Source organism: Bufo bufo, chromosome 3, assembly GCF_905171765.1.
Source record: "Bufo bufo chromosome 3, aBufBuf1.1, whole genome shotgun sequence".
NCBI lineage: Eukaryota > Metazoa > Chordata > Amphibia > Anura > Bufonidae > Bufo > Bufo bufo.
The window spans coordinates 431,028,973-431,055,716 of record NC_053391.1 but is presented as its reverse complement, the minus strand read 5'-3'; the positions used below and the strand labels follow the sequence as shown (position 1 = coordinate 431,055,716).

At 43.8% G+C, this 26,744-nt stretch overlaps 1 protein-coding gene across 1 annotated transcript in view; it reads right to left on the bottom strand.

Annotated features, from left to right (window-relative positions):
- DMD (dystrophin) overlaps positions 1 to 26,744 on the bottom strand; it is a 3,443,536-nt gene that overhangs the window by 2,013,883 nt on the left and 1,402,909 nt on the right. Inside the window, 1 exon segment of the mRNA XM_040424996.1 lies at positions 21,055 to 21,142. Within this exon segment, the coding sequence (XP_040280930.1) occupies positions 21,055 to 21,142 (88 nt within the window).

The following is a 26,744-nucleotide window of genomic DNA, read 5'->3' as shown; positions in this document are numbered from 1 at the left end:
GTTTAAGGGTTCAAAATGAAGTTTCCGTGAGGGCTGAACAGTTTTGTTTGCACAATCCATATTTGGATACGAATCTTAACCTAACCCCAACCTATTGAAGGTTTGGGCAGAAAGGTGGCAGATGAGGTTTAACAGTCACTCGTGCATACTAAATGGTAAAACACTGGGTAACACTGAGATGGAAAAGAACTTAGTACTTTTAGTGAACAACAAATGTAAATATAGAAACCAATGCCAGTCAGCTACTGCAAAGGCCAATAAGATCATGGGTTGCATCAAAAGGGACATAGATGCCCATGATGAAAACATAGTCCTGCCACTTTACAAATCACTAGTCAGACCTCACATGGAGTAAAGTGTACAGTCCTGGGCTCCTGTGAACAAGGCAGACATAACAGAGCTGCAGAGGCTTTGGAGAAGGAAACTAAAGTTTGGACTAGAATGGGTGGACTACAGTACTCTTAAAAATTATCAGAATTAGGATTATTCGACTGAGGGTGAGATCTAATAATTATGTAAAAATTCAGTATGTCAGGGGGCAGTACAGAGATCTCTCCCATCATCTATTTATACCTAGGACTGTGACAAGGGGACATCATCTGCGTCTATAAGAAATAAAGTTTCTACATCAACATAGAAGGGGATTCTTTATGGTAAGAGCAGTGAGACTATGGAACTCTCTGCCTGAGGAGGTGGTAATGGTGAACTCAGTAAAGTTTTCAAGTGGAACCTGGATGTATTTCTGGAGTGTAATAATATTACACGTTATACAGGGCGACCCATCCAATATCACCAAATCAAACTGCCTAATAGTAAATATCTCTTAGTTGCCCATAGCAACCAATCAGAGCTCAACTTTCAGTTCCTACAGGGCTCCTGGTGCCACCGGGGTCTTGGGTTTAAATTTGACCAGGGACAACAGCTGCATGAAGTTTTTTATGTTCTCCTTCTTCCCACACTCCAAAAAAATATACAAGTTGGCTTCCCATAAAATTGACCCTAGTGTGTGTGTTAGGGTCAAGCACCTATATGGCACTGACTTCCCAGGGGGATTTCTTGCATGCCAGTTTTGCAGCAAAATTTGTGACTTTTGGCCCTTGTCGCCACTTTTCAAAAGTGGTGAGAAAAGGGGCTATGGTGTGGGAGCAGGGCAGGGCCAGTATATTTATATTAATTCACACTAGTTTTCTGGCATTTGACAGGAATCTACAGCAGCTAGGAGGCTGTGATAGAGTTTAGGCTGTTGCATGGCCAGGTCGGATTGTCCATAGACCTTACAGGGCCCTCCTCATGGCCGGCTAGTGAATGTTTTTGGGGATGTATTTTGTGCTGCTGGCAGTATTTTGTGATGGGCTGTGACATGGGCTGTTGAGGTGGCATAATGTGCCACAATATGGTATTTCTAGCCCTGCCTTTCATCAGTTTGGACCTAACTACAAAATGGGGCCACTTCTTGTATTTTTTCCATGGCCACTTTAAATTCCCAGTCCGCCCCTTTGCATGGCCTACCGGAGGATGAGACAAATGTATGAGAAGCCTGAGTCTCTACATAAATGTAGTGCATCTTCCTGCTGCACAGGGGGAATCAAGATCAGAGTGAAAAATGCCAGTCTTGATAAATGTCCCTCATGGTTCATACAGGATATGAGTCATTACCTAAAGTGTATTGATTTATTTTACTGTCTTATGTACTCAGTAGATGATTGCATAATATATTGGAAGTAAGTATTCCTTAATCATACCTTTCATATAAGTACATTAGAACTGGCACTTTAACAAGTAAATCTGTCAGGAATACTTATCATTGACTGGACCAGCTGGAAAAAAATATCCTATGTGTGTGAAATTAATAAGATCTACTAGGAAAATGTAACTGCAACAAATGTTAAAAAATGTTTGTCACCTCCTGCAAAGAGACATTTATTCTTGTATTTATGCATGTGTTCATATGGTAAACCAGTATTAAGGTTATTAAGCTGTTTTTATATAATGAACCAGAACTTGAACTCGACGTGAAATGAAGTTGTTTTCTAATGACATAGAAAACCTGTAAAAGGACACTGAGAACTACTTAGCTTAGTAGTTCTCAGTGGCCTTTTATAGGTTTTCTAGTTATTTTCTGAGTTAAGCTCTAGTTAGGGGCTTTATTGTTTCTTTACGCCATTCCTTTGTAACTTACTTTTGTACTAATCTTTCTAATGACATAGCGGATTTATTATAATGTTTTTTCCATTATACAAAGACTACATACAATCAATGAAATAATGATATAGGTATCTGTGCCCTAAATAGTTTAATAAGAGTGTACATTCAGAGTATATGGGCAAAAACCCATATACCTACTATAATTGTCAGCTAAGTGCTTGTTTATCCTATAGCTTTTCAATCCAGCATGCTTGTGCTTTCAAAAGGGGGACAGAAGTGTCTGGCAGTGACTTATTTCCCAGGAGAAGAAAAAAAATGGTATATCTAGCGTATTAAAAAATCCTTGATACTTTATTGGATCAAAAGTAACAACAGAAAAGACGTCAGGTGTCGCAGATCGAGTCTCTAAATGGGCAAGTTGCAACACTGAGAGGCATTGATAATTTGCAAAAGAGTTTGGTTCTCACCGAGCAAGCACTCTTTGGGGTAGATGAGGGGGAGGGTGACAGAGAGGAGGCTGAGGAAAGTGAGGTAGCTAGCTGGGTAAAAGTTAGAAAGCGGGGTAGAGGGAAGAGTGCCAGGGAGGCTAGCCCTGATCTGACACACCCCAACAAGTTTGCACGTTTGGCAGATGAGGGGGATGTCAGTCCGGGGACGGCACTGCTGCAGCAAGACACTTCCTCTGCCAGTCAGGGGAATGTCAGCTCCAGTAAGCAGGGAACCAGGAGAGCAGGGCAGGCCAGACAGGTGCTGGTAGTGGGAGACTCCATTATTAGGGGAACAGATAGGGAAATCTGTCACAAAGACCGTGATCGCCGAACAGTGTGCTGTCTTCCTGGCGCTAGAGTTCGACACATCGCGGATCGGGTTGACAGATTACTAGGAGGGGCTGGAGACGATCCAGCGGTCATGGTCCATATCGGAACCAATGACAAAGTTAGAGGTAGGTGGAGAGTCCTTAAAAATGATTTCAGGGATTTAGGTCAAAAGCTGAGGGCAAGGACCTCTAAGGTAGTATTTTCCGAAATACTGCCTGTACCACGAGCCACACAAGAAAGGCAATGGGAGATTAGGGAGATTAACAAGTGGCTCAAGAACTGGTGTAGGATGGAGTGGTTTGGGTTCCTGGAGAACTGGGACGATTTTTCTATCGGCAACAGGCTCTATCGTAGGGACGGGCTGCACCTCAATGGGGAAGGGGCAGCTGTGCTGGGGAGAAAGATGGCTAGAAGGTTGGAGGAGTGTTTAAACTAGGGACTGGGGGGGAGGGTAATTACGTTATAGGAGGGGAAGATAGTGCAGATAGAGACCGGGTGCAAGGTAATAAGAATGGGGGAGGAATGGAAGGAGGGACTAGAACAATTCAGAAGGAAAGGTGTAGGGTAAAAAATATAGATAAACCTCTCAAATGTATGTATACTAATGCCAGAAGCCTGACTAATAAAACTGGTGAACTGGAATTAGTGATGTGTGAGGAGGACTATGACATAGTGGGAATAACTGAGACATGGCTGGATGATAGCTATGACTGGGCAGTTAATGTACAAGGTTACAGTCTGTTTAGAAAGGATCGTCAAAACCGGAGAGGGGGAGGGGTCTGCCTTTATATAAAGTCCTGTCTAAAGCCCACAGTCCGAGAAGATATAAGTGAGGGACATGAACATGTGGAGTCACTATGGGTGGAGATACATGGAGCTAAAAACAACAATAAATTACTAATAGGAGTTTACTATAAACCACCTAATATACCAGAGTCCACAGAAAATCTACTACTAACAGAGATAGACGAGGCGGCAAATCATAATGAGGTGGTTATTATGGGGGACTTCAACTACCCAGATATAGACTGGGAAACTGAAACTTGTATATCTCATAAGGGAAACAGGTTCGTGGCTATAACCAAAGACAATTACCTCTCCCAACTGGTTCAGGACCCGACTAGAGGGACGGCCATACTGGACTTAGTATTAACCAATAGACCTGACAGAACAACAGACGTGCAGGTCGGGGGACACCTGGGAAATAGTGACCATAAAGTAATAACCTTCCAATTATCATTCAAAAGAGCGTTTCTACAGGGAGGAACAAAAAAACCAAACTTCAAAAAAGCTAAATTTAGCCAACTAAGAGAGGCCATAGGCCAAACTAACTGGGACAAAGTCCTCACAAATACAGACACAAAATGGGATATCTTTAAAAACATCCTAAAAACTCATTGTCAGAGGTACATACCGTATGGTAATAAAAGGTTAAGGAACAAAAAGAAACCAATGTGGATAAATAGAACTGTAAAGAAAGCAATAAATGACAAAAAGAAAGCATATAAAACACTAAAACAGGAGGGTTGCACGGAAGCACTGAAAAACTATAAGGAAAAAAATAGAACATGTAAAAAACAAATAAAGGCGGCCAAACTAGAGACCGAGAGATTAATTGCCAAAGAGAGTAAAACCAACCCTAAAATGTTCTTCAATTATATAAATGTTAAAAAGTATAAAGCTGAAGGTGTTGGCCCTTTAAAGAGTAATGAGGGGGGAGTCGCAGAGAGCGACGAGGAGAAAGCAAAGCTGTTAAATATTTTTTTCTCCAATGTATTCACTGAGGAAAATAAATTGTCAGATGACATGCAGAATGCAAAAATAAATTCCCCATTAAAAGTGTCCTGTCTGACCCAGGAAGAAGTACATCAGCGGCTTAAAAAGATTAAAATAGACAAATCGCCAGGACCGGATGGCATACACCCCCGTATCCTAAAGGAATTAAGTAATGTCATAGCCAGACCCTTATTTCTGATATTTGCAGACTCTATACTGACAGGGAATGTCCCACAGGATTGGCGCGTGGCATATGTGGTGCCAATATTCAAAAAGGGGCCAAAAACAGAGCCTGGAAACTATAGGCCGGTAAGTTTAACATCTGTTGTGGGTAAACTGTTTGAAGGTTTTCTGAGAGATGCTATATTAGAGCATCTCAACGGAAATAAGCAAATAACGCCATATCAGCATGGCTTCGTGAGGGATCGGTCATGTCAAACTAATTTAATCAGTTTCTATGAGGAGGTAAGTTCTAGACTTGACAGCGGCAAATCAATGGATGTCGTATATCTGGACTTCTCCAAAGCATTTGACACTGTACCGCATAAAAGGTTAGTATATAAAATGAGAATGCTCGGACTGGGAGAAAACATCTGTATGTGGGTAAGTAACTGGCTGAGTGATAGAAAACAGAGGGTGGTTATTAACGGTACACATTCAGATTGGGTCACTGTCACTAGTGGGGTACCTCAGGGGTCAGTATTGGGCCCTATTCTCTTCAATATATTTATTAATGATCTTGTAGAAGGCTTGCATAGTAAAGTATCAATTTTCGCAGATGACACTAAACTGTGTAAAGTAATTTACACTGAAGAGGACATTATACTACTACAGAGGGATCTGGATAGATTGGAGGCTTGGGCAGATAAGTGGCAGATGAGGTTTAACACTGATAAATGTAAAGTTATGCACATGGGAAGGAAAAATGCAAGTCACCCGTACATACTAAATGGTAAAACACTCGGTAACACTGACATGGAAAAGGATCTAGGAATTTTAATAAACAGCAAACTAAACAGCAAAAACCAGTGTCAGGCAGCTGCTGCCAAGGCCAACAAGATAATGGGTTGCATCAAAAGGGGCATAGATTCCCGTGATATGAACATAGTCCTACCACTTTACAAATCGCTAGTCAGACCACACATGGAGTACTGTGTACAGTTCTGGGCTCCTGTAAACAAGGCAGACATAGCAGAGCTAGAGAGGGTTCAGAGGAGGGCAACTAAAGTAATAACTGGAATGGGGCAACTACAGTACCCTGAAAGATTATCAAAATTAGGGTTATTCACTTTAGAAAAAAGACGACTGAGGGGAGATCTAATTAATATGTATAAATATATCAGGGGTCAGTACAGAGATCTATCCCATCAGCTATTTATCCCCAGGACTGTGACTGTGACGAGGGGACATCCTCTGCGTCTGGAGGAAAGAAGGTTTGTACACAAACATAGAAGAGGATTCTTTACGGTAAGAGCAGTGAGACTATGGAACTCTCTGCCTGAGGAGGTGGTGATGGTGAGTACAATAAAGGAATTCAAGAGGGGCCTGGATGTGTTTCTAGAGCGTAATAATATTACAGGCTATAGCTACTAGAGAGGGGTCGTTGATCCAGGGAGTTTTTCTGATTGGAGTCGGGAAGAAATTTTTTATTCCCCTAAAGTGGAGAAAATTGGCTTCTACCTCACAGGGTTTTTTGCCTTCCTCTGGATCAACTTGCAGGATAACAGGCCGAACTGGATGGACAAATGTCTTTTTTCGGCCTTATGTACTATGTTACTATGTTACTATGTTACTATGTTAGGTGCATGAGCAAAAAAATCATGTCTTCTCTGTTGTTATTTTTACATCAATAAAGTACTTTGATGTGTATGGGAGCCTTAACAGTATCAATATGTTAACAGTCTTCTGGTGGCAAAAAATTTCCCAGATTTAACTCAAAGCACCATGTGGGTGTAGATTTAGGGGGAGATTTTATTCAAAACTAGGGTAAAGGAAAACTGGCTTAGTTGCCCATACCAACCAATCAGATTCCACCTTTAATTTTTCAGAGCTCCTTTGAAAAACGTAAAGTGGTATCTGATTGGTTGCAATGGGCAACTAAGCCAGTTTTCCTTGAGACCAATTTTGATAACTCTCCCCCAAAATGTACGAAGGGAACTGTAGGATTATGTAAGTTATTCGGATCCGTCTGTATGAAAATAGCCTACGGACACGGATCACGGACATGGATGCCAATCTTGTGTTCATCCGTGTTTTTTCACTGACCCATTGACTTGAATGGGTCCGTGAACCGTTGTCCATCAAAAAAAATAGGACAGGTCATATTTTATTGACGGACAGGATACACGGATCATGGAGGCGGATGACAAACGGTGCATTTTCCGAGTTTTCAACGGACCCATTGAAAGTCAATGGGTCCGCAGAAAATCACGGAAAACGGCACAACGGCCACGGATGCACACAACGGTCGTGTGCATGAGGCCTAAAACTTAATATGCATGCTGTATGGAGATCTATCTCCATAAAGCATTCAAATGTATGGGCTCGGGTGAGTTGAAATCTGTTATCACCACATCTGAAGTCGGCTCTGGTACCAGCTGGTACCTTGGTAGTGAAGCCAACTTCGGATTCAAGTTTTAAAATGGTTTTCAAGTTTAAAAATCGAAGTCCAAAGTTATTCACCAAAATCTTGTAAGATTTCGGTAATAACAAATTTTACCTCGCTGGAACCCATACATTTGAATGTTGTATGTATGTATGTATCTCCGTACAGCATTCAAACGAATATTACAATTATTAATTAATAAAAATTAAAAAAAATAAACAGATAGGTAATAGGTTTTGAAGAGTACAGGATTATATAAAGGAGAAGAGAAAAAAATCCTAAGCTTTCAGATTCTCTACCATTTTCCTCTTAAAGTATCCTCCTTTTTTGTTCCTTTATATGCCCTGCCCCAATACTCATTATTATGTTGGCAGACTATTGCCTAGTGTTTATTGACCCAGTTTTTTTTTTTTTCTCTTTTGTATAGCGTCGTGAACCTTTCTATCCACCTTTATCATAATTATACTGCTTCCATATACAGTCTGGGCCATAAATATTGGGACGTCAACACAATTCTAACATGTTTGACTCTGTCTTCTACGTGAATGAGTGGACCAAGCAAATGCCACAAAAACATTCACCAGACCATAATGCTGCCTCCACCAACTCGTGTTCTTCTAGCAATGGTTGCAGGGTGTTTGTTTTCTGATGTTTCTCACCTGACACACTAACATCCATCCATTTGATAAAGCAGAAAACGTGACTAATCAGAGAAGGCAACCCTTTTGCATATCAGCTAATGAAGTTGCCAAACATTAAACTGTCAACTGAGTGCATCTTTAATTCAGAATTAAAGGGGTTGGCCACTTTCTATGTATTTGCTGCTACTGCTTGGGTAGCAGGGAAAAGGTTAATTTCCTAATTTATGTCAATAAGCAGATCTGCCTGTATTTTCTATTATCTGAAGCCACGTCCCCTGAGCCCGCTCTGCCCTGCAGCTGAATCCGTCCATGGAGGAGATGGAGGATGGAGTAGGATGAGGAGAAGAAGAGGCAGGCCTGCATGCAATCTTTGGCGGTAACACCAAATCTACACGGGAGCCATGGGTCACATGCTTGACAGCCGTCAGAAGGTTCACCCAGTGGGCAGTAAAAGTTATTTACCTTCCCTGCCCGTGTTTGCTAGACCACATGTCTAAGGTCTGATGTATCTTGGCACCGACACTGTGTGCCAGAGATATATTCACTTGCTGCTGAACGTGGCCATATAGCTTTGGGATGCACTTCTGGGAGAAATATTTTCATTTCCGGGGACCTTCCATTGCGGTGCGCCAATGGCCACAAATTTTCTAAAGGCCTCCTAGTCCACCAGTTTATATTCTGATGGTCAGCCGTTGGGCAAGATGGTTATCCGGCGTCATCAACTTTTTCTGTTTGAGCATTTGGGCCACAGAAGCCTGCCTTCTGCCAGATGAATGTGACGACGGCACAGTGAACGGTGGAGTGGAGGACAAATGGGAGGAGAGAGGAGAAGGAAAAGAGTCAGGACGTGGAGCGTCGGGGATTGTGGCTTTGTGGGTTACGACGGCGTTGCTCCCACTAGGCTCGGTGATGGGAGGTCAGGTGCGGTCGTCCATAGGTGACTGTTGGGCTTACCTCGACTTATGCGTTGACAACACTATTGTTAGAAGCTGACACGTTAAAAAAAGCACACACTGCGGAGCCATGTGCTGGCATCCTGGAAGCGCCAGAAGTGACCTTGCATGGTGAATGGCTCGTTCTAGATACATTTGCAGCCTGCTTTTTGCCTACTGTGCCCTGCAAGTTCTGCCTGCTTCTCCTCCTTCTCCCTATCTGCTGCTCCGTCTCTCCTTCTGAACTCCCCTCCTCTCCCTCTCTTTTGGGCACCCACATGACATCCATCGACACGTCATCATCGTCACCTTCATCACCACTGACATTTGAGTTCTCGGAGTAGGCAACAACAACGGGGACCTCCTCCTTGGGCTGATCTGTGTACTGTCATCCGACCGCTGGGTGGTGGCCTTTGCTACCTCCTCTTCCTCATCCGATGTCAAGAATGGCTGCGCATCGGTAAGGTCTGGGAATGGATGGGAAAATAATTCCTCTGACTCGAGTGGAGGAGCTATGGTGGTGGTGGTGTCTTTGGGGGTGCACACAGTAGAGAGTGAGGAGGGTGCAGATACAAAGGATGAGGAGGGAGGAGAAGCAGAAGGCTTAGTTAGCCACTCAGCCAACTCTGGTACACCCTTTGAAGTAATCGCACTTGCCTTCTCCAACTTCCCACATAGGATCCGGCCTGGTGCACCTGCCCGACCCATACCACCCCTGCGGAAGTGCCTGCCTCTTCCTCTGCCTGTCATTTTCATAATTACCGTGTTCCTATGTCCCTAGAGAAAAGCAATATTTGTGGAAGCAGGTATTTCGCAGGCCTCAATCAATATTTGGTGGAAGCCGGTATATCAAACCCCTTAATCACTATTTGGTGGAAGCATGTAGATCGTAGCCCTTAATCAATATTTGGTGGAAGCAGGCATATCAAGCCCCTTAATCAGTATTTTGAGGAAGCAGGTATATCGCAGCACTCAATCAATATTTGGTGGAAACAGGTATATCAAAGCCCTTAATCAGAATTTTGTGGAAGCAGGTATATCGTAGCCCTCAATCAATATTTTGTGGAAGTAGAAATATCAAGCCCTTTAAATCAGTATCTGGTGGAAGCAGGTATATCGCACCCCTCAGTCAATATTTGGTGGAAACAGTTATATTGAACCCCTTAATCAGTATTTTGTGGAAGCAGCTATATCGCAGGCCTCATGCAGTATTTTGTGGAAGCAGGTATATCAAATACCTTTATCAGTATTTTGTGGAAGCAGGTATATCTCAGTCCTCAATCAGTATTTTGTGGAAGCAGGTATATCAAACGATTTTATCAGTATTTTGTGGAAGCAGGTATATCATAGGCCTCAATCAATATTTGGTGTAAGCACATATATCGAACCCCTTAATCAGTATTTTGTGGAAGCAGGTATATCGCTGCCCTAAATCAGTATTTTGTGGAAGCAGGGAAATCGCAGGCCTCATTCAATATTTGGTGAAAACAGGTATATTGAACCCCTTAATCGGTATTTTGTAGAAGTAGGTATATCGTAGGCCTCAATCAATATTTGGTAGAAACAGGTATATCGAACATTTCAATCAGTATTTTGTGGAAGCAGGTATATTGTAGCCGTCAATCAGTAATTTATGGAAGTAGGTATATCAAACCCCTTAATCAGTATTTTGTGGAAGCATGTATATCACAGGCCTCAATCAATATTTAGTGGAAACAGGTATATTGAACCCCTTAACCAGTATTTTGTGGAAGCAGGTATATCTTTGGCCTCAATCAATATTTGGTGGAAACAGGTATATTGAACCCCTTAATCAGAATTTTGTGAAAGCAGGTATATTGCAGCCCTCAACCAGTATTTTATAGAAGCAGATATATAAAACCCCTTAATCAATATTTGATGGAAGCAGGTATATCAAACTCCTTAATCAGTATTTTGTAGAAGCAGGCATATCGCACTCCTCAATCAATATTTGGTGGAAGCAGGCATATCGAACCCCTTAATCAGTATTTTGTGGAAGCAGGTATATCACACCCCTCAATTATTTTTTTTGCCACAACAGTGATATCATACCACCCTGTTTATTTCGAACAACAGGTACATCACAGCCCTCAATCAATATTTTGTGGAAGAAGGTATATCACACTCCTCAATCAGTTGTTTTGGGGCAACAGGTAAATCACACTCATTGTAATTAGTTTTTCCAGTAGCGTTTGTCCCTCTATATAGCTGCGGTATCGCAGCAGAACCGCACACAACTGCTGCACAATACAAATGCACTATAATATACTTTCTATGTTAGTAAGTATATTATAAGTATATCACACCTATCGATAGTACATTTATACCAGTCCTTAAAAGGACTTTTGTGGCCCTATTAGCTAGCGTTTTTTGTCCCTAACAGCCTGTCCCTGCTCCATAAGGCAGCCTTTCCCTACACTGGCAAAATACAGAATGGAAAATGGCTGCCAGATCTGGTTCTTTCATAGGGTTGGGGGGGGGGTCCATGTGCTGAAACATCTCAATTGGCTATCCTGTACCACCTGATGGATGTGAAGTACGTATCCACTGAACTCTGGGGTCGAGTGGAGGGTGGACCATAGGCGCAAAACACAACCAAAGTTTGTTTCAAACCAATAGTTTTTTTTTTAATTGTTTTTGTTATCGTGACACATGACCCGGACGGCGGCCTGGCCCCCGCCAAACGTGAACACGGACGTAACCGGCAGCACCAACCAGCAACACCTAAACCACTCCTACTCGCCTCCAGTATAGTTGCACCGAACATTAGGTGCAACAACAACAGGTGAGCAGTACCACTCTTCCTGTATTTGGAAGCTTGTTCTGAACCTACTCACCCTATGAGCGCCTTTTTCCTCCTTTGGCCACTTCTTACCTGATGGATGTGTCATGGGTCAAAGTTCGGCGCAATGCAAAATAATATGGCGCCGGTGGACATCACCATCTGTTCGCATGTTTGGCAAATCGCAAACGCGCAAAGTTCGCCATGAAACGACCACCGGGCGAACCGCAAGGCCATTTCTATACATGTATATATGTGTGTGTATATATATATACAATATATAGGTAAAGATAAAGGATTTGTTGGGGGGCACTCAGCTATCTGGCACTGTATGCATAATTAATAGTCTGCTGGTATAGAAATATATACAGATTTATTATAAACATAAAGTGCACATACAAATATGTGGATGTGTGACTAATCTCCCTGAAACATTAGGGTTAATCCTATCAGACATCCACTATATATAGAGTCAATAAGCATTGTTTGTTGTACAAACCGGATTCCAAAAAAGTTGGGACACTATACAAATCGTGAATAAAAAACTGAATGCAATGATGTGGAGGTGCCAACTTCTAATATTTTATTCAGAATAGAACATAAATCACGGAACAAAAGTTTAAACTGAGAAAATGTACCATTTTAAGGGAAAAATATGTTGAATCAGAATTTCATGGTGTCAACAAATCCCAAAAAAGTTGGGACAAGGCCATTTTCACCACTGTGTGGCATCTCCCCTTCTTCTTACAACACTCAACAGAGGAGACCAGTTTCTCAAGTTTAGAAATAGGAATGCTCTCCCATTCTTGTCTAATACAGGCCTCTAACTGTTCAATCGTCTTGGGCCTTCTTTGTTGCACCTTCCTCTTTATGATGCGCCAAATGTTCTCTATAGGTGAAAGATCTGGACTGCAGACTGGCCATTTCAGTACCCGGATCCTTCTCCTACGCAGCCATGATGTTGTGATTGATGCAGAATGTGGTCTGGCATTATCTTGTTGAAAAATGCAGGGTCTTCCCTGAAAGAGATGACGTCTGGATGGGAGCATATGTTGTTCTAGAACCTGAATATATTTTTCTGCATTGATGGTGCCTTTTCAGACATGCAAGCTGCCCATGCCACACGCACTCATGCAACCCCATACCATCAGAGATGCAGGCTTCTGAACTGAGCGTTGATAACAACTTGGGTTGTCCTTGTCCTCTTTAGTCCGGATGACATGGCGTCCCAGATTTCCAAAAAGAACTTTGAATCGTGACTCGTCTGACCACAGAACAGTCTTGCATTTTGCCACACTCTATTTTAGATGATCCCTGGCCCAGTGAAAACGCCTGAGCTTGTGGATCTTGCTTAGAAATGGCTTCTTCTTTGCACTGTAGAGTTTCAGCTGGCAACAGCGGATGGCACGGTGGATTGTGTTCACTGACACTGGTTTCTGGAAGTATTCCTGAGCCCATTCTGTGATTTCCTTTACAGTAGCATTCCTGTTTGTGGTGCAGTGTCGTTTAAGGGCCCGGAGATCACGGGCATCCAGTATGGTTTTACGGCCTTGACCCTTACGCACAGAGATTGTTCCAGATTCTCGGAATCTTCGGATAAAGTTATGTACAGTTGATGATGATAGATGCAAAGTCTTTGCAATTTTTCGCTGGGTAACACCTTTCTGATATTGCTCCACTATCTTTCTGTGCAACATTGTGGGAATTGGTGATCCTCTACCCATCTTGGCTTCTGAGAGACACTGCCACTCTGAGAAGCTCTTTTTATACCCAATCATGTTGCCAATTGACCTAATTAGTGTTAATTGGTCTTCCAGATCTTCGTTATGCTCAAATTTACTTTTTCCAGCCTCTTATTGCTACTTGTCCCAACTTTTTGGGGATTTGTTGACACTGTGAAAATTGGAATCAACGTATTTTTCCTTTAAAATGATACATTTACTCGGATTAAACATTTGATCTGTCATCTACGTTCTATTACAAATAAAATATTGACATTTGCCATCTCCACATCATTGTATTCAGTTTTTATTCACAATTTGTTTAGTGTCCCAACTTTTTTGGAATCCGGTTTGTAGATGATCACCTTCAAAAATTGAATATAAAAATAGAATATAAAAATATGGGTAAAAACTAAAAATAAGGATAAAAAAAATGCTTTTTTTTTCTTAAGTGAAAAAGTCACTTATGTGGTTGCCAGTTTGGCAGTCAGGTATATAGGAGGAATATATCAGGATAATAGTTCAGATGATATTTGTTTACTGAAGCCATGTAGGGTATTTCAAAAACAACTTTTTTCAGACACAAACAATATAACAAAGGTTATAAACTGTCATATCTATATAGCCTACAGGTGGCAGTAAACATGTTAACATGTATAACTCCTAACATCCTCCCTTTCTTGTGAAATCAAGTAATATATAACATAAGATGATTGGATAACACAATACATTCCAAAGGTGACAATGTTTTATAATGTATCTAGCATACAAAATCCTTATATCTTGTTGGTGTCCTAATAACCCTAGTTCTAGTACGCCTTGGTGTGGCAGGAGCTTCACATTGTTGCATATGATCATCCATCCCTGTTTCTTTGGGAGTTGTCTCATCTGGAGATGTACCTGGTGTAATCACTTCACTTATTTTAATGTCAGATTTGTCATCTGCAGTCCTCAGAAACTTCCTATTCCTTCTGTACAACTGTCCATATGCTTCAACTTTATAAGATCGTGGAGCAACTTTCTCCAAACAAATACCTTGTCACTAGAGTTGAGCGAACACCTGGATGTTCGGGTTCGAGAAGTTCGGCCGAACTTCCCGGAAATGTTCGGGTTCGGGATCCGAACCCGACCCGAACTTCGTCCCGAACCCGAAAACCATTGAAGTCAATGGCGACCCGAACTTTTCGGCACTAAAAAGGCTATAAAACAGCCCAGGAAAGAGCTAGAGGGCTGCAAAAGGCAGCAACATGTAGGTAAATCCCCTGCAAACAAATGTCGATAGGGAAATGAATTAAAATAAAAATAAAATATATAAAAATAAACCAATATCAATTGGAGAGAGGTCCCATAGCAAAGAATCTGGCTTCACGTCAGCAGAGAATCAGTCTTCATGCCATAGCAGAGAATCTGGCTTCACATCAACCAACACTGTAACAGTCTATTGTCATATATTTAGGCCCCGGCACCCAGGCAGAGGAGAGAGGTCCCGTAACAGAGAATCTGGCTTCATGTCAGCAGAGAATCAGTCTGCATGTTATAGCAGAGAATCAGGCTTTACGTCACCCAACACTGGAACAGTCCATTGTCAGATATTTAGGCCCAGGCACACAGGCAGAGGAGAGAGGTCCCGTAACAGAGAATCTGGCTTCATGTCAGCAGAGAATCAGTCTGCATGTCATAGCAGAGAATCAGGCTTCACGTCACCCACCACTGGAACAGGCCACTGTCACATATTTAGGCCCAGGCACCCAGGCAGAGGAGAGAGGTCCCATAACAGAGATTCAGGCTTCATGTCAGCAGAGAATCAGTCTTCATGTCATAGCAGAGAATCAGGCTTCACGTCACCCACCACTGGAACAGGCCACTGTCACATATTTAGGCCCAGGCACCCAGACAGAGGAGAGAGGTCCCGTAACAGAGAATCTGGCTTCATGTCAGCACAGAATCAGTCTTCATGTCATAGCAGAGAATCAGGCTTCACGTCACCCACCACTTGAACAGGCCACTGTCACATATTTAGGCCCAGGCACCCAGGCAGAGGAGAAAGGTCCCATAACAGAGATTCAGGCTTCATGTCAGCAGAGAATCAGTCTTCATGTCATATCAGAGAATCAGGCTTCACGTCACCCACTACTGGAACAGGCCACTGTCACATATTTAGGCCCAGGCACCCAGGCAGAGGAGAGAGGTCCCATAACAGAGATTCAGGCTTCATGTCAGCAGAGAATCAGTCTTCATGTCATAGCAGAGAATCAGGCTTCACGTCACCCACCACTGGAACAGGCCACTGTCACATATTTAGGCCCCGGCACCCAGACAGAGGAGAGAGGTCCCGTAACAGAGAATCTGGCATCATGTCAGCACAGAATCAGTCTTCATGTCATAGCAGAGAATCAGGCTTCACGTCACTCACCACTGGAACAGGCCACTGTCACATATTTAGGCCCAGGCACCCAGGCAGAGAAGAGAGGTCCCATAACAGAGATTCAGGCTTCATGTCAGCACAGAATCAGTCTTCATGTCATAGCAGAGAATCAGGCTTCACGTCACCCACCACTGGAACAGGCCACTGTCACATATTTAGGCCCAGACACCCAGGCAGAGGAGAGAGGTCCCATAACAGAGATTCAGGCTTCATGTCAGCAGGGAATCAGTCTTTATGTCATAGCAAAGAATCAGGCTTCATGTCACCCACCACTGGAACAGGCCACTGTCACATATTTAGGCCCAGGCACCCAGGCAGAGGGGAGAGGTCCCATAACAGAGATTCAGGCTTCATGTCAGCAGAGAATCAGTCTTCATGTCATAGCAGAAAATCAGGCTTCACGTCACCCACCACTGGAACAGAACACTGTCACATATTTAGGCCCAGACACACAGGCAGAGGAGAGAGGTCCCATAACAGAGATTCAGGCTTCATGTCAGCAGAGAATCAGTCTTCATGTCATAGCAGAGAATAAGCTTCACGTCACCCACCACTGGAACAGGCCACTGTCACATATTTAGGCCCCGGCACCCAGACAGAGGAGAGAGGTCCCGTAACAGAGAATCTGGCTTCATGTCAGCACAGAATCAGTCTTCATGTCATAGCAGAGAATCAGGCTTCACGTCACCCACCACTGGAACAGGCCACTGTCACATATTTAGGCCCAGGCACCCAGGCAGAGGAGAGAGGTCCCATAACAGAGATTCAGGCTTCATGTCAGCAGAGAATCAGTCTTCATGTCATAGCAGAGAATCAGGCTTCACGTCACCCACCACTGGAACAGGCCACTGTCACATATTTAGGCCCCGGCACCCAGACAGAGGAGAGAGGTCCCGTAACAGAGAATCTGGCTTCATGTCAGCAGAGAATCAGTCTTCATGTCATAGCAGAGAATCAGGCTTCACGTCACCCACAACTGGAACAGGCCACTGTCACATATTTAGGCCCAGGCACCCAGGCAGAGGAGAGAGGTCCCATAACAGAGATTCAGGCTTCATGTCAGCAGAGAATCAGTCTTCATGTCATAGCAGAGAATCAGGCTTCACGTCACCCACCACTGGAACAGAACACTGTCACATATTTAGGCCCAGGCACCCAGGCAGAGGAGAGAGGTCCCATAACAGAGATTCAGGCTTCATGTCAGCAGAGAATCAGTCTTCATGTCATAGCAGAGAATCAGGCTTCACGTCACCCACCACTGAAACAGGCCACTGTCACATATTTAGGCCCCGACACCCAGACAGAGGAGAGAGGTCCCGTAACAGAGAATCTGGCTTCATGTCAGCACAGAATCAGTCTTCATGTCATAGCAGAGAATCAGGCTTCACGTCACCCACCACTGGAACAGGCCACTGTCACATATTTAGGCCCAGGCACCCAGGCAGAGGAGAGAGGTCCCATAACAGAGATTCAGGCTTCATGTCAGCACAGAATCAGTCTTCATGTCATAGCAGAGAATCAGGCTACACTTCACCCACCACTGGAACAGGCTACTGTCACATATTTAGGCCCCGGCACCCAGACAGAGGAGAGAGGTCCCGTAACAGAGAATCTGGCTTCATGTCAGCACAGAATCAGTCTTCATGTCATAGCAGAGAATCAGGCTTCACGTCACCCACCACTGGAACAGGCCACTGTCACATATTTAGGCACAGGCACCCAGGCAGAGGAGAGAGGTCCCATAACAGAGATTCAGGCTTCATGTCAGCAGAGAATCAGTCTTCATGTCATAGCAGAGAATCAGGCTTCACGTCACCCAACACTGGAACAGGCCACTGTCACATATTTAGGCCCAGGCACCCAGACAGAGGAGAGAGGTCCCGTAAAAGAGAATCTGGCTTCATGTCAGCACAGAATCAGTCTTCATGTCATAGCAGAGAATCAGGCTTCACGTCACCCACCACTGGAACAGGCCACTGTCACATATTTAGGCCCAGGCACCTAGGCAGAGGAGAGAGGTCACGTAACAGAGAATCTGGCTTCATGTCAGCACAGAATCAGTCTTCATGTCATAGCAGAGAATCAGGCTTCACGTCACCCACCACTGGAACAGGCCACTGTCACATATTTAGGCCCAGGCACCCAGACAGAGGAGAGAGGTCCCGTAACAGAGAATCTGGCTTCATGTCATCACAGAATCAGTCTTCATGTCATAGCAGAGAATCAGGCTTCACGTCACCCACCACTGGAACAGGCCACTGTCACATATTTAGGCCCAGGCACCCAGGCAGAGGAGAGAGGTCCCATAACAGAGATTCAGGATTCATGTCAGCAGAGAATCAGTCTTCATGTCATAGCAGAGAATCAGGCTTCACGTCACCCACCACTGGAAAAAGGCCACTGTCACATATTTAGGCCCAGGCACCCAGGCAGAGGAGAGAGGTCCCATAACAGAGATTCAGGCTTCATGTCAGCAGAGAATCAGTCTTCATGTCATAGCAGAGAATCAGGCTTCACGTCACCCACCACTGGAACAGGCCAGTGTCACATATTTAGGCCCAGGCACCCAGGCAGAGGAGAGAGGTCCCATAACAGAGATTCAGGATTCATGTCAGCAGAGAATCAGTCTTCATGTCATAGCAGAGAATCAGGCTTCACGTCACCCACCACTGGAACAGGCCACTGTCACATATTTAGGCCCCGGCACCCAGACAGAGGAGAGAGGTCCCGTAACAGAGAATCTGGCTTCATGTCAGCTAAGAATCAGTTTTCATGTCATAGCAGAGAATCAGGCTTCACGTCACCCACCACTGGAACAGGCCACTGTCACATATTTAGGCCCAGGCACCCAGGCATAGGAGAGAGGTCCCATAACAGAGATTCAGGCTTCATGTCAGCAGAGAATCAGTCTTCATGTCATAGCAGAGAATCAGGCTTCACGTCACCCACCACTGGAACAGGCCACTGTCACATATTTAGGCCCCGGCACCCAGACAGAGGAGAGAGGTCCCGTAACAGAGAATCTGGCTTCATGTCAGCACAGAATCAGTCTTCATGTCATAGCAGAGAATCAGGCTTCACGTCACCCACCACTGGAACAGGCCACTGTCACATATTTAGGCCCAGGCACCCAGGCAGAGGAGAGAATTCCCATAACAGAGATTCAGGCTTCATGTCAGCAGAGAATCAGTCTTCATGTCATAGCAGAGAATCAGGCTTCACGTCACCCACCACTGGAACAGGCCACTGTCACATATTTAGGCCCAGGCACCCAGGCAGAGGAGAGACGTCCCATAACAGAGATTCAGGCTTTATGTCAGCAGAGAATCAGTCTTCATGTCATAGCAGAGAATCAGGCTTCACGTCACCCACCACTGAAACAGGCCACTGTCACATATTTAGGCCCCGGCTCCCAGACAGAGGAGAGAGGTCCCGTAACAGAGAATCTGGCCTTATGTCAGCACAGAATCAGTCTTCATGTCATAGCAGAGAATCAGGCTTCATGTCACCCACCACTGGAACAGGCCACTGTCACATATTTAGGCCCAGGCACCCAGGCAGAGGAGAGAGGTCCCATAACAGAGATTCAGGCTTCATGTCAGCAGAGAATCAGTCTTCATGTCATAGCAGAGAATCAGGCTTCACGTCACCCACCACTTGAACAGGCCACTGTCACATATTTAGGCCCCGGCACCCAGACAGAGGAGAGAGGTCCCGTAACAGAATCTGGCTTCATGTCAGCACAGAATCAGTCTTCATGTCATAGCAGAGAATCAGGCTTCACGTCACCCACCACTGGAACAGGCCACTGTCACATATTTAGGCCCAGGCACCCAGGCAGAGGAGAGAGGTCCCATAACAGAGATTCAGGCTTCATGTCAGCAGAGAATCAGTCTTCATGTCATAGCAGAGAATCAGGCTTCACGTCACCCACCACTGGAACAGGCCACTGTCACATATTTAGGCCCCGGCACCCAGACAGAGGAGAGAGGTCCCGTAACAGAGAATCTGGCTTTATGTCAGCACAGAATCAGTCTTCATGTCATAGCAGAGAATCAGGCTTCACGTCACCCACCACTGGAACAGGCCACTGTCACATATTTAGGCCCAGGCACCCAGGCAGAGGAGAGAGGTCCCATAACAGAGATTCAGGCTTCATGTCAGCAGAGAATCAGTCTTCATGTCATAGCAGAGAATCAGGCTTCACGTCACCCACCACTGGAACAGGCCACTGTCACATATTTAGGCCCAGGCACCCAGGCAGAGGAGAGAGGTCCCATAACAGAGATTCAGGCTTCATGTCAGCAGAGAATCAGTCTTCATGTCATAGCAGAGAATCAGGCTTCACGTCACCCACCACTGAAACAGGCCACTGTCACATATTTAGGCCCCGGCACCCAGACAGAGGAGAGAGGTCCCGTAACAGAGAATCTGGCTTCATGTCAGCACAGAATCAGTCTTCATGTCATAGCAGAGAAACAGGCTTCACTTCACCCACCACTGGAACAGGCCACTGTCAAATATTTAGGCCCAGGCACCCAGGCAGAGGAGAGAGGTCCCATAACAGAGATTCAGGCTTCATGTCAGCAGAGAATCAGTCTTCATGTCATAGCAGAGAATCAGGCTTCACGTCACCCACCACTGGAACAGGCCACTATCACATATTTAGGCCCCGGCACCCAGACAGAGGAGAGAGGTCCCGTAACAGAGAATCTGGCTTCATGTCAGCACAGAATCAGTCTTCATGTCATAGCAGAGAATCAGGCTTTACGTCACCCACCACTGGAACAGGCCACTGTCACATATTTAGGCCCAGGCACCCAGACAGAGGAGAGAGGTCCCGTAACAGAGAATCTGGCTTCATGTCAGCACAGAATCAGTCTTCATGTCATAGCAGAGAATCAGGCTTCACGTCACCCACCACTGGAACAGGCCACTGTCACACATTTAGGCCCCGGCACCCAGACAGAGGAGAGGTTCATTCAACTTTGGGTTGCCCCGCAATATTATGGTAAAATGAAAATAAAAATAGGATTGAATGAAGAAGTGCCCTGGAGTACAATAATATAAGGTATATATTCTTCAGGACTATAATTTTGTGGGTTAACGTACAAAAGACAATTTATGTACCCAAGCTGTCTGTAAGAAAATTACAAAAAGATTAACCAAACCAACTTTCATTAATTACCATTCAACAGCTGTTCGGTCAGTGCCTGGGAATTTCTGTTGGCCTCTTGTAACTTTCTATTCTTCTCAGGCTTTTCTCTTTCTATGGCCTATAGAGGGAGAAGAAGAAAAAAAAGAAAAAAACATTTCATTAACAGGAAATACATTAGTAGAGACTGTACAGATAGATGTGCCACATTTTTAGCTTGTAATAACTGTACAAGGAAGTGGTATAATTGTGCATATACAGTACAGGCCAAAAGTTTGGACACACCTTCTAATTTAAAGAGTTTTCCTTATTTTCATGACTATGAAGGCATCAAAACTATGAATTAACACATGTGGAATTATATACTGTACATAACAAACAAGTGTGAAACAACTGAAAATATGTCATATTCTAGGTTCTTCAAAGTAGCCACCTTTTGCTTTGATTACTGCTTTGCACACTCTTGGCATTCTCTTGATGAGCTTCAAGAGGTAGTCCCCTGAAATGTTCTTCCAACAGTCTTGAAAGAGTTCCCAGAGATGCTTAGCACTTATTGGCCCTTTTGCCTTCACTCTGCAGTCCAGCTCACCCCAAACCATCTCGATTGGGTTCAGGTCCGGTGACTGTGGAGGCCAGGTCATCTGGCGCAGCACCCCATCACTCTCCTTCATGGTCAAATAGCCCTTGCTTTCAAAGTTTTCCCAATTTTTCGGCTGACTGACTGACCTTCATTTACTTAAAGTAATGATGGCCATTCGTTTTTCTTTACTTAGCTGCTTTTTTCTTGCCATAATACAAATTCTAACAGTCTATTCAGTAGGACTATCAGCTGTGTATCCACCTGACTTCTCCTCAACGCAACTGATGGTCCCAACCCATTTATAAGGCAAGAAATCCCACTTATTAAACCTGACAGGGCACACCTGTGAAGTGAAAACCATTTCAGGGGACTACCTCTTAAAGCTCATCAAGAGAATGCCAAGAGTGTGCAAAGCAGTAATCAAAGCAAAAGGTGGCTATTTTGAAGTACCTAGAATATGACATATTTTCAGTTTTTTCACACTTGTTTGTTATGTATATAATTCCACATGTGTTAATTCATAGTTTTGATGCCTTCAGTGTGAATCTACAATTTTCATAGTCATGAAAATAAAGAAAACTCTTTGAATGAGAAGGTGTGTCCAAACTTTGGTCTGTACTGTATGTGTATATATATATACACTCACCTAAAGAATTATTAGGAACACCATACTAATACGGTGTTGGACCCCCTTTTGCCTTCAAAACTGCCTTAATTCTACATTGCATTGATTCAACAAGGTGCTGATAGCATTCTTTAGAAATGTTGGCCCATATTGATAGGATAGCATCTTGCAGTTGATGGAGATTTGAGGGATGCACATCCAGGGCACTAAGTTCCCGTTCCACCACATCCCAAAGATGCTCTATTGGGTTGAGATCTGGTGACTGGGGGGGCCATTTTAGTACAGTGAACTCATAGTCATGTTCAAGAAACCTATTAGAAATGATTCGAGCTTTGTGACATGGTGCATTATCCTGCTGGAAGTAGCCATCAGAGAATGGATACATGTTCTCATTCTGTTTACGCCAAATTTGTGTGCGTGTTGTGGCTTCACAAATGCTTTGCTGCATACCTCGGTTGTAACAAGTGGTTATTTCAATCAACGTTGCTCTTCTATCAGCTTGAATCAGTCGGCCCATTTTCCTCTGACCTCTAGCATCCACAAGGCATTTTTGCCCACAGGACTGCCGCATACTGGATGTTTTTCCCTTTTCACACCATTCTTTGTAAACCCTAGAAATGGTTGTGCGTGAAAATACCAGTAAATGAGCAGATTGTGAAATACTCAGACCGGCCCGTCTAGCACCAACAACCATGCCACGCTCAAAATGGCTTAAATCACCTTTCTTTCCCATTCCGACATTCAGTTTGGAGTTCAGGAGATTGTCTTGACCAGGACCACACCCCTAAATGCACTGAAGCAACTGCCATGTGATTGGTTGACTAGATAATTGCATTAATGAGAAATAGAACAGGTGTTCCTAATAATTGTTTAGGTGAGTGTATATATGTGTGTCTAATATATAAATATATATATATATATATATATATATATACACTCACCTAAAGAATTATTAGGAACACCTGTTCTATTTCTCATTAATGCAATTATCTAGCCAACCAATCACATGGCAGTTGCTTCAATGCATTTAGGGGTGTGGTCCTGGTCAAGACAATCCCCCTTCACTGCTGCTGCCCTGAAGCCCTTTTGCAGCAGCAGATTAACCCCTGTATTACACTAACCTGTTATCCACGGCTACATCCCTGGCCTACAAGTATTAACCTTTGCAGTGCCACCATTTGTGTTTTACCCTTTGTACTCCGTAGGGACAATGAGTAGCCAGGCGGGTGGGTTGCTGGTATTTATATGTGTTAATGTAGTGTAATGTATAGATAGTGTGTGGGGTGGAATGGGAATTGTGTATTGTGTAGTGTAGTTAGGATTGTGTTTAATAATACTGTTTATTGTAGTGCTATCATTGTATTGTGGTGTGTATGTCTCTATATATATATATTTATAACCATTGATATATATATAAATATATGTAGCATAATAGATTGTACAGTCGTGGCCAAAAGTTTTGAGAATTACATAAATATTGGAAATTGGAAAAGTTGCTGCTTAAGTTTTTATAATAGCAATTTGCATCTACTGCAGAATGTTATGAAGAGTGATCAGATGAATTGTATAGTCCTTCTTTGCCATGAAAATTTACTTAATCCCCAAAAAAACTTCCCACTGCATTTCATTGCTGTCATTAAAGGACCTGCTGAGATCATTTCAGTAATCGTCTTGTTAACTCAGGTGAGAATGTTGAAGAGCACAAGGCTGGAGATCATTATGTCAGGCTGATTGGGTTAAAATGGCAGACTTGACATGTTAAAAGGAGGGTGATGCTTGAAATCATTGTTCTTCCATTGTTAACCATGGTGACCTGCAAAGAAACGCGTGCAGCCATCATTGCGTTACATAAAAATGGCTTCACAGGCAAGGATATTGTGGCTACTAAGATTGCACCTCAATCAACAATTTATAGGATCATCAAGAACTTCAAGAAAGAGGTTCAATTCTTGTTAAGAAGGCTTCAGGGCGTCCAAAAAATTTCAGCAAGCGCCAGGATCGTCTCCTAAAGAGGATTCAGCTGCGGGATCGGAGTGCCACCAGTGCAGAGCTTGCTCAGGAATGGCAGCAGGCAGGTGTGAGCGCATCTGCACACACAGTGAGGCAAAGACTTTTGGAAGATGGCCTGGTGTCAAGAAGGCCAGCAAAGAAGCCACTTCTCTCCAAAAAAAAACATCAGGGACAGATTGATCTTCTGCAGAAAGTATGGTGAATGGACTGCTGAGGACTGGGGCAAAGTCATATTCTCAAATGAAGCCTCTTTCCGATTGTTTGGGGCATCTGGAAAAAGGCTTGTCCGGAGAAGAAAAGGTGAGCGCTACCATCAATCCTGTGTCATGCCAACAGTAAAGCATCCTGAGACCATTCATGTGTGGGGTTGCTTCTCATCCAAGGGAGTGGGCTCACTCACAATTTCGCCCCAAAACACAGCTATGAATAAAGAATGGTACCAAAACACCCTCCAACAGCAACTTCTTCCAACAATCCAACAACAGTTTGGTGAAGAACAATGCATTTTCCAGCACGATGGAGCACCGTGCCATAAGGCAAAAGTGAAAACTAAGTGGCTCGGGGACCAAAACGTTGACATTTTGGGTCCATGGCCTGGAAACTCCCCAGATCTTAATCCCATTGAGAACTTGTGGTCAATCCTCAAGTAGCGGGTGGAGAAAAAAACCCCCACTAATTCTGACAAACTCCAAGAAGTGATTATGAAAGAATGGGTTGCTAATATTCAGGAATTGGCCCAGAAGTTGTTTGAGAGCATGCCCAGTCGAATTGCAGAGGTCCTGAAAAAGAAGGGCCAACACTGCAAATACTGACTCTTTGCATAAATGTCATGTAATTGTCGATAAAAGCCTTTGAAACGTATGAAGTGCGTGTAATTATATTTCACTACATCACAGAAACAACTGAAATAAAGATCTAAAAGCAGTTTAGCAGCAAACTTTGTGAAAACTAATATTTGTGTTATTCTCAAAATTTTTGGCCACAACTGTATATGTGTAATAAATATTTCTTTATTGATAATACAGTGTATAGTGTTTTTAGTGACCGCCGTAGTATAGAAGTAGTAGTAATTCGCACTTAGTTTAGTTCAGTGTAGTGTATAGTCAACAGAGGTAGTTGGCTAGTTAATTAGTAAAATAGCTAAATAGCTAGCGTTATGTTCTATTTATGGCATAAATAGGCAGAGTCATCATTAGACGACTCACTCCTATTTATGAATATTAATTATTGAGATTATCCAAAATATCAATGATTAATATTTCCCTTAACAATAACACAATAATGTGCAAATGCAAAAGAGGTCATCTTTTTATCCTTGCAGCCATTGCAACCTGGAGGAAGACTAAGTTATCTGGGCAGGGCCGGTTTTAGTCAAAATGTGGACCCTGTGTAATACACTAACAGGCAATGCACAACAATACAAAAGTATTATAATGCATTGCAGAGGGGATCAGATCCCAAAAGTTGAAGTCTCCAGAGTGGGACAAAAAAAAAGTAAAGAAAAAAAAGAAGGGAAAAATAGTATTTTTAATAATAAAAAAAATAACATTTTAAGTTAAAAAGCACCCCTTTCCCCTAATTACATAATAAAAAGTAGAAAGAAAATACACATATAGGTATCACTGTGTCCATAACAACCAGCTCTATAATCAACTCTGTCAGATAAACACCGCAAAAAAATAAAAAACTGTGCCAATTTTTTTTTGTCACCTGTGACAGCAAGGGCATTTGTTTGGGAAGGCAGGTATTTTCCTCCCAACATGGGCGGCTGGTCTGATTTCCAGCCAGGTGAGATCAAATACTGGACCGGAGTTTTGGCAACACCTGGCTGTAACGGGGCGCCGAAGGCGCACTCGGTCTCCCATCAGCTGCAGACCTGCTGCTTAGCTTCGGGAGCGAGGATCTGTGTTTGGCCTCATTCCCAGGGCGGCTTTGCTAGCTGGGAGGCTCCCTGCTCCTAGGTCTGCCTTGAGTGCCGAGCTGATCACTCAGTGCTCGACTCATCTGTCTGTCGGTCATGTGATGCTGGCCACGTCACATGACCCTCACTCCCCAATATAAATGCAGACGGCCTGCTGGCTACAGGTTGCCTGTGATTTTCGTCTTTAGGGCTGTGTGTACTATTATTATTGCTTCCTACTTGACCCCTGGTATTCACCTTGTTTGTTTCCTGACCTCGCTTTGCCAGCTCCCTTGGTACCTACGCTATCTCTCGTATTTTTCCTCGGCTCGTTCTCGGATTTCGTCTCCTGCCTCATCCCTTGTATTGACGTGACCTCCAGGACCAACCTCGGCTAGTTGACCCACCATTGCCTTTCCCATCACTGGGTACTGTTGTTTTATCTACCTCCCTGTCTATCCGTTTGCCTTAGTCTTGTGTACCGCCTTCTGCCTTGGCTGTCTGTTCCTCTCCTTTTCTGTTCACTCTGCTCTACACTTACGTAGGTCAGGGACCGTCGCCCAGTTGCGCCCCGTCACCTAGGGCGGGTGGTATCAAGTAGGCAGGGA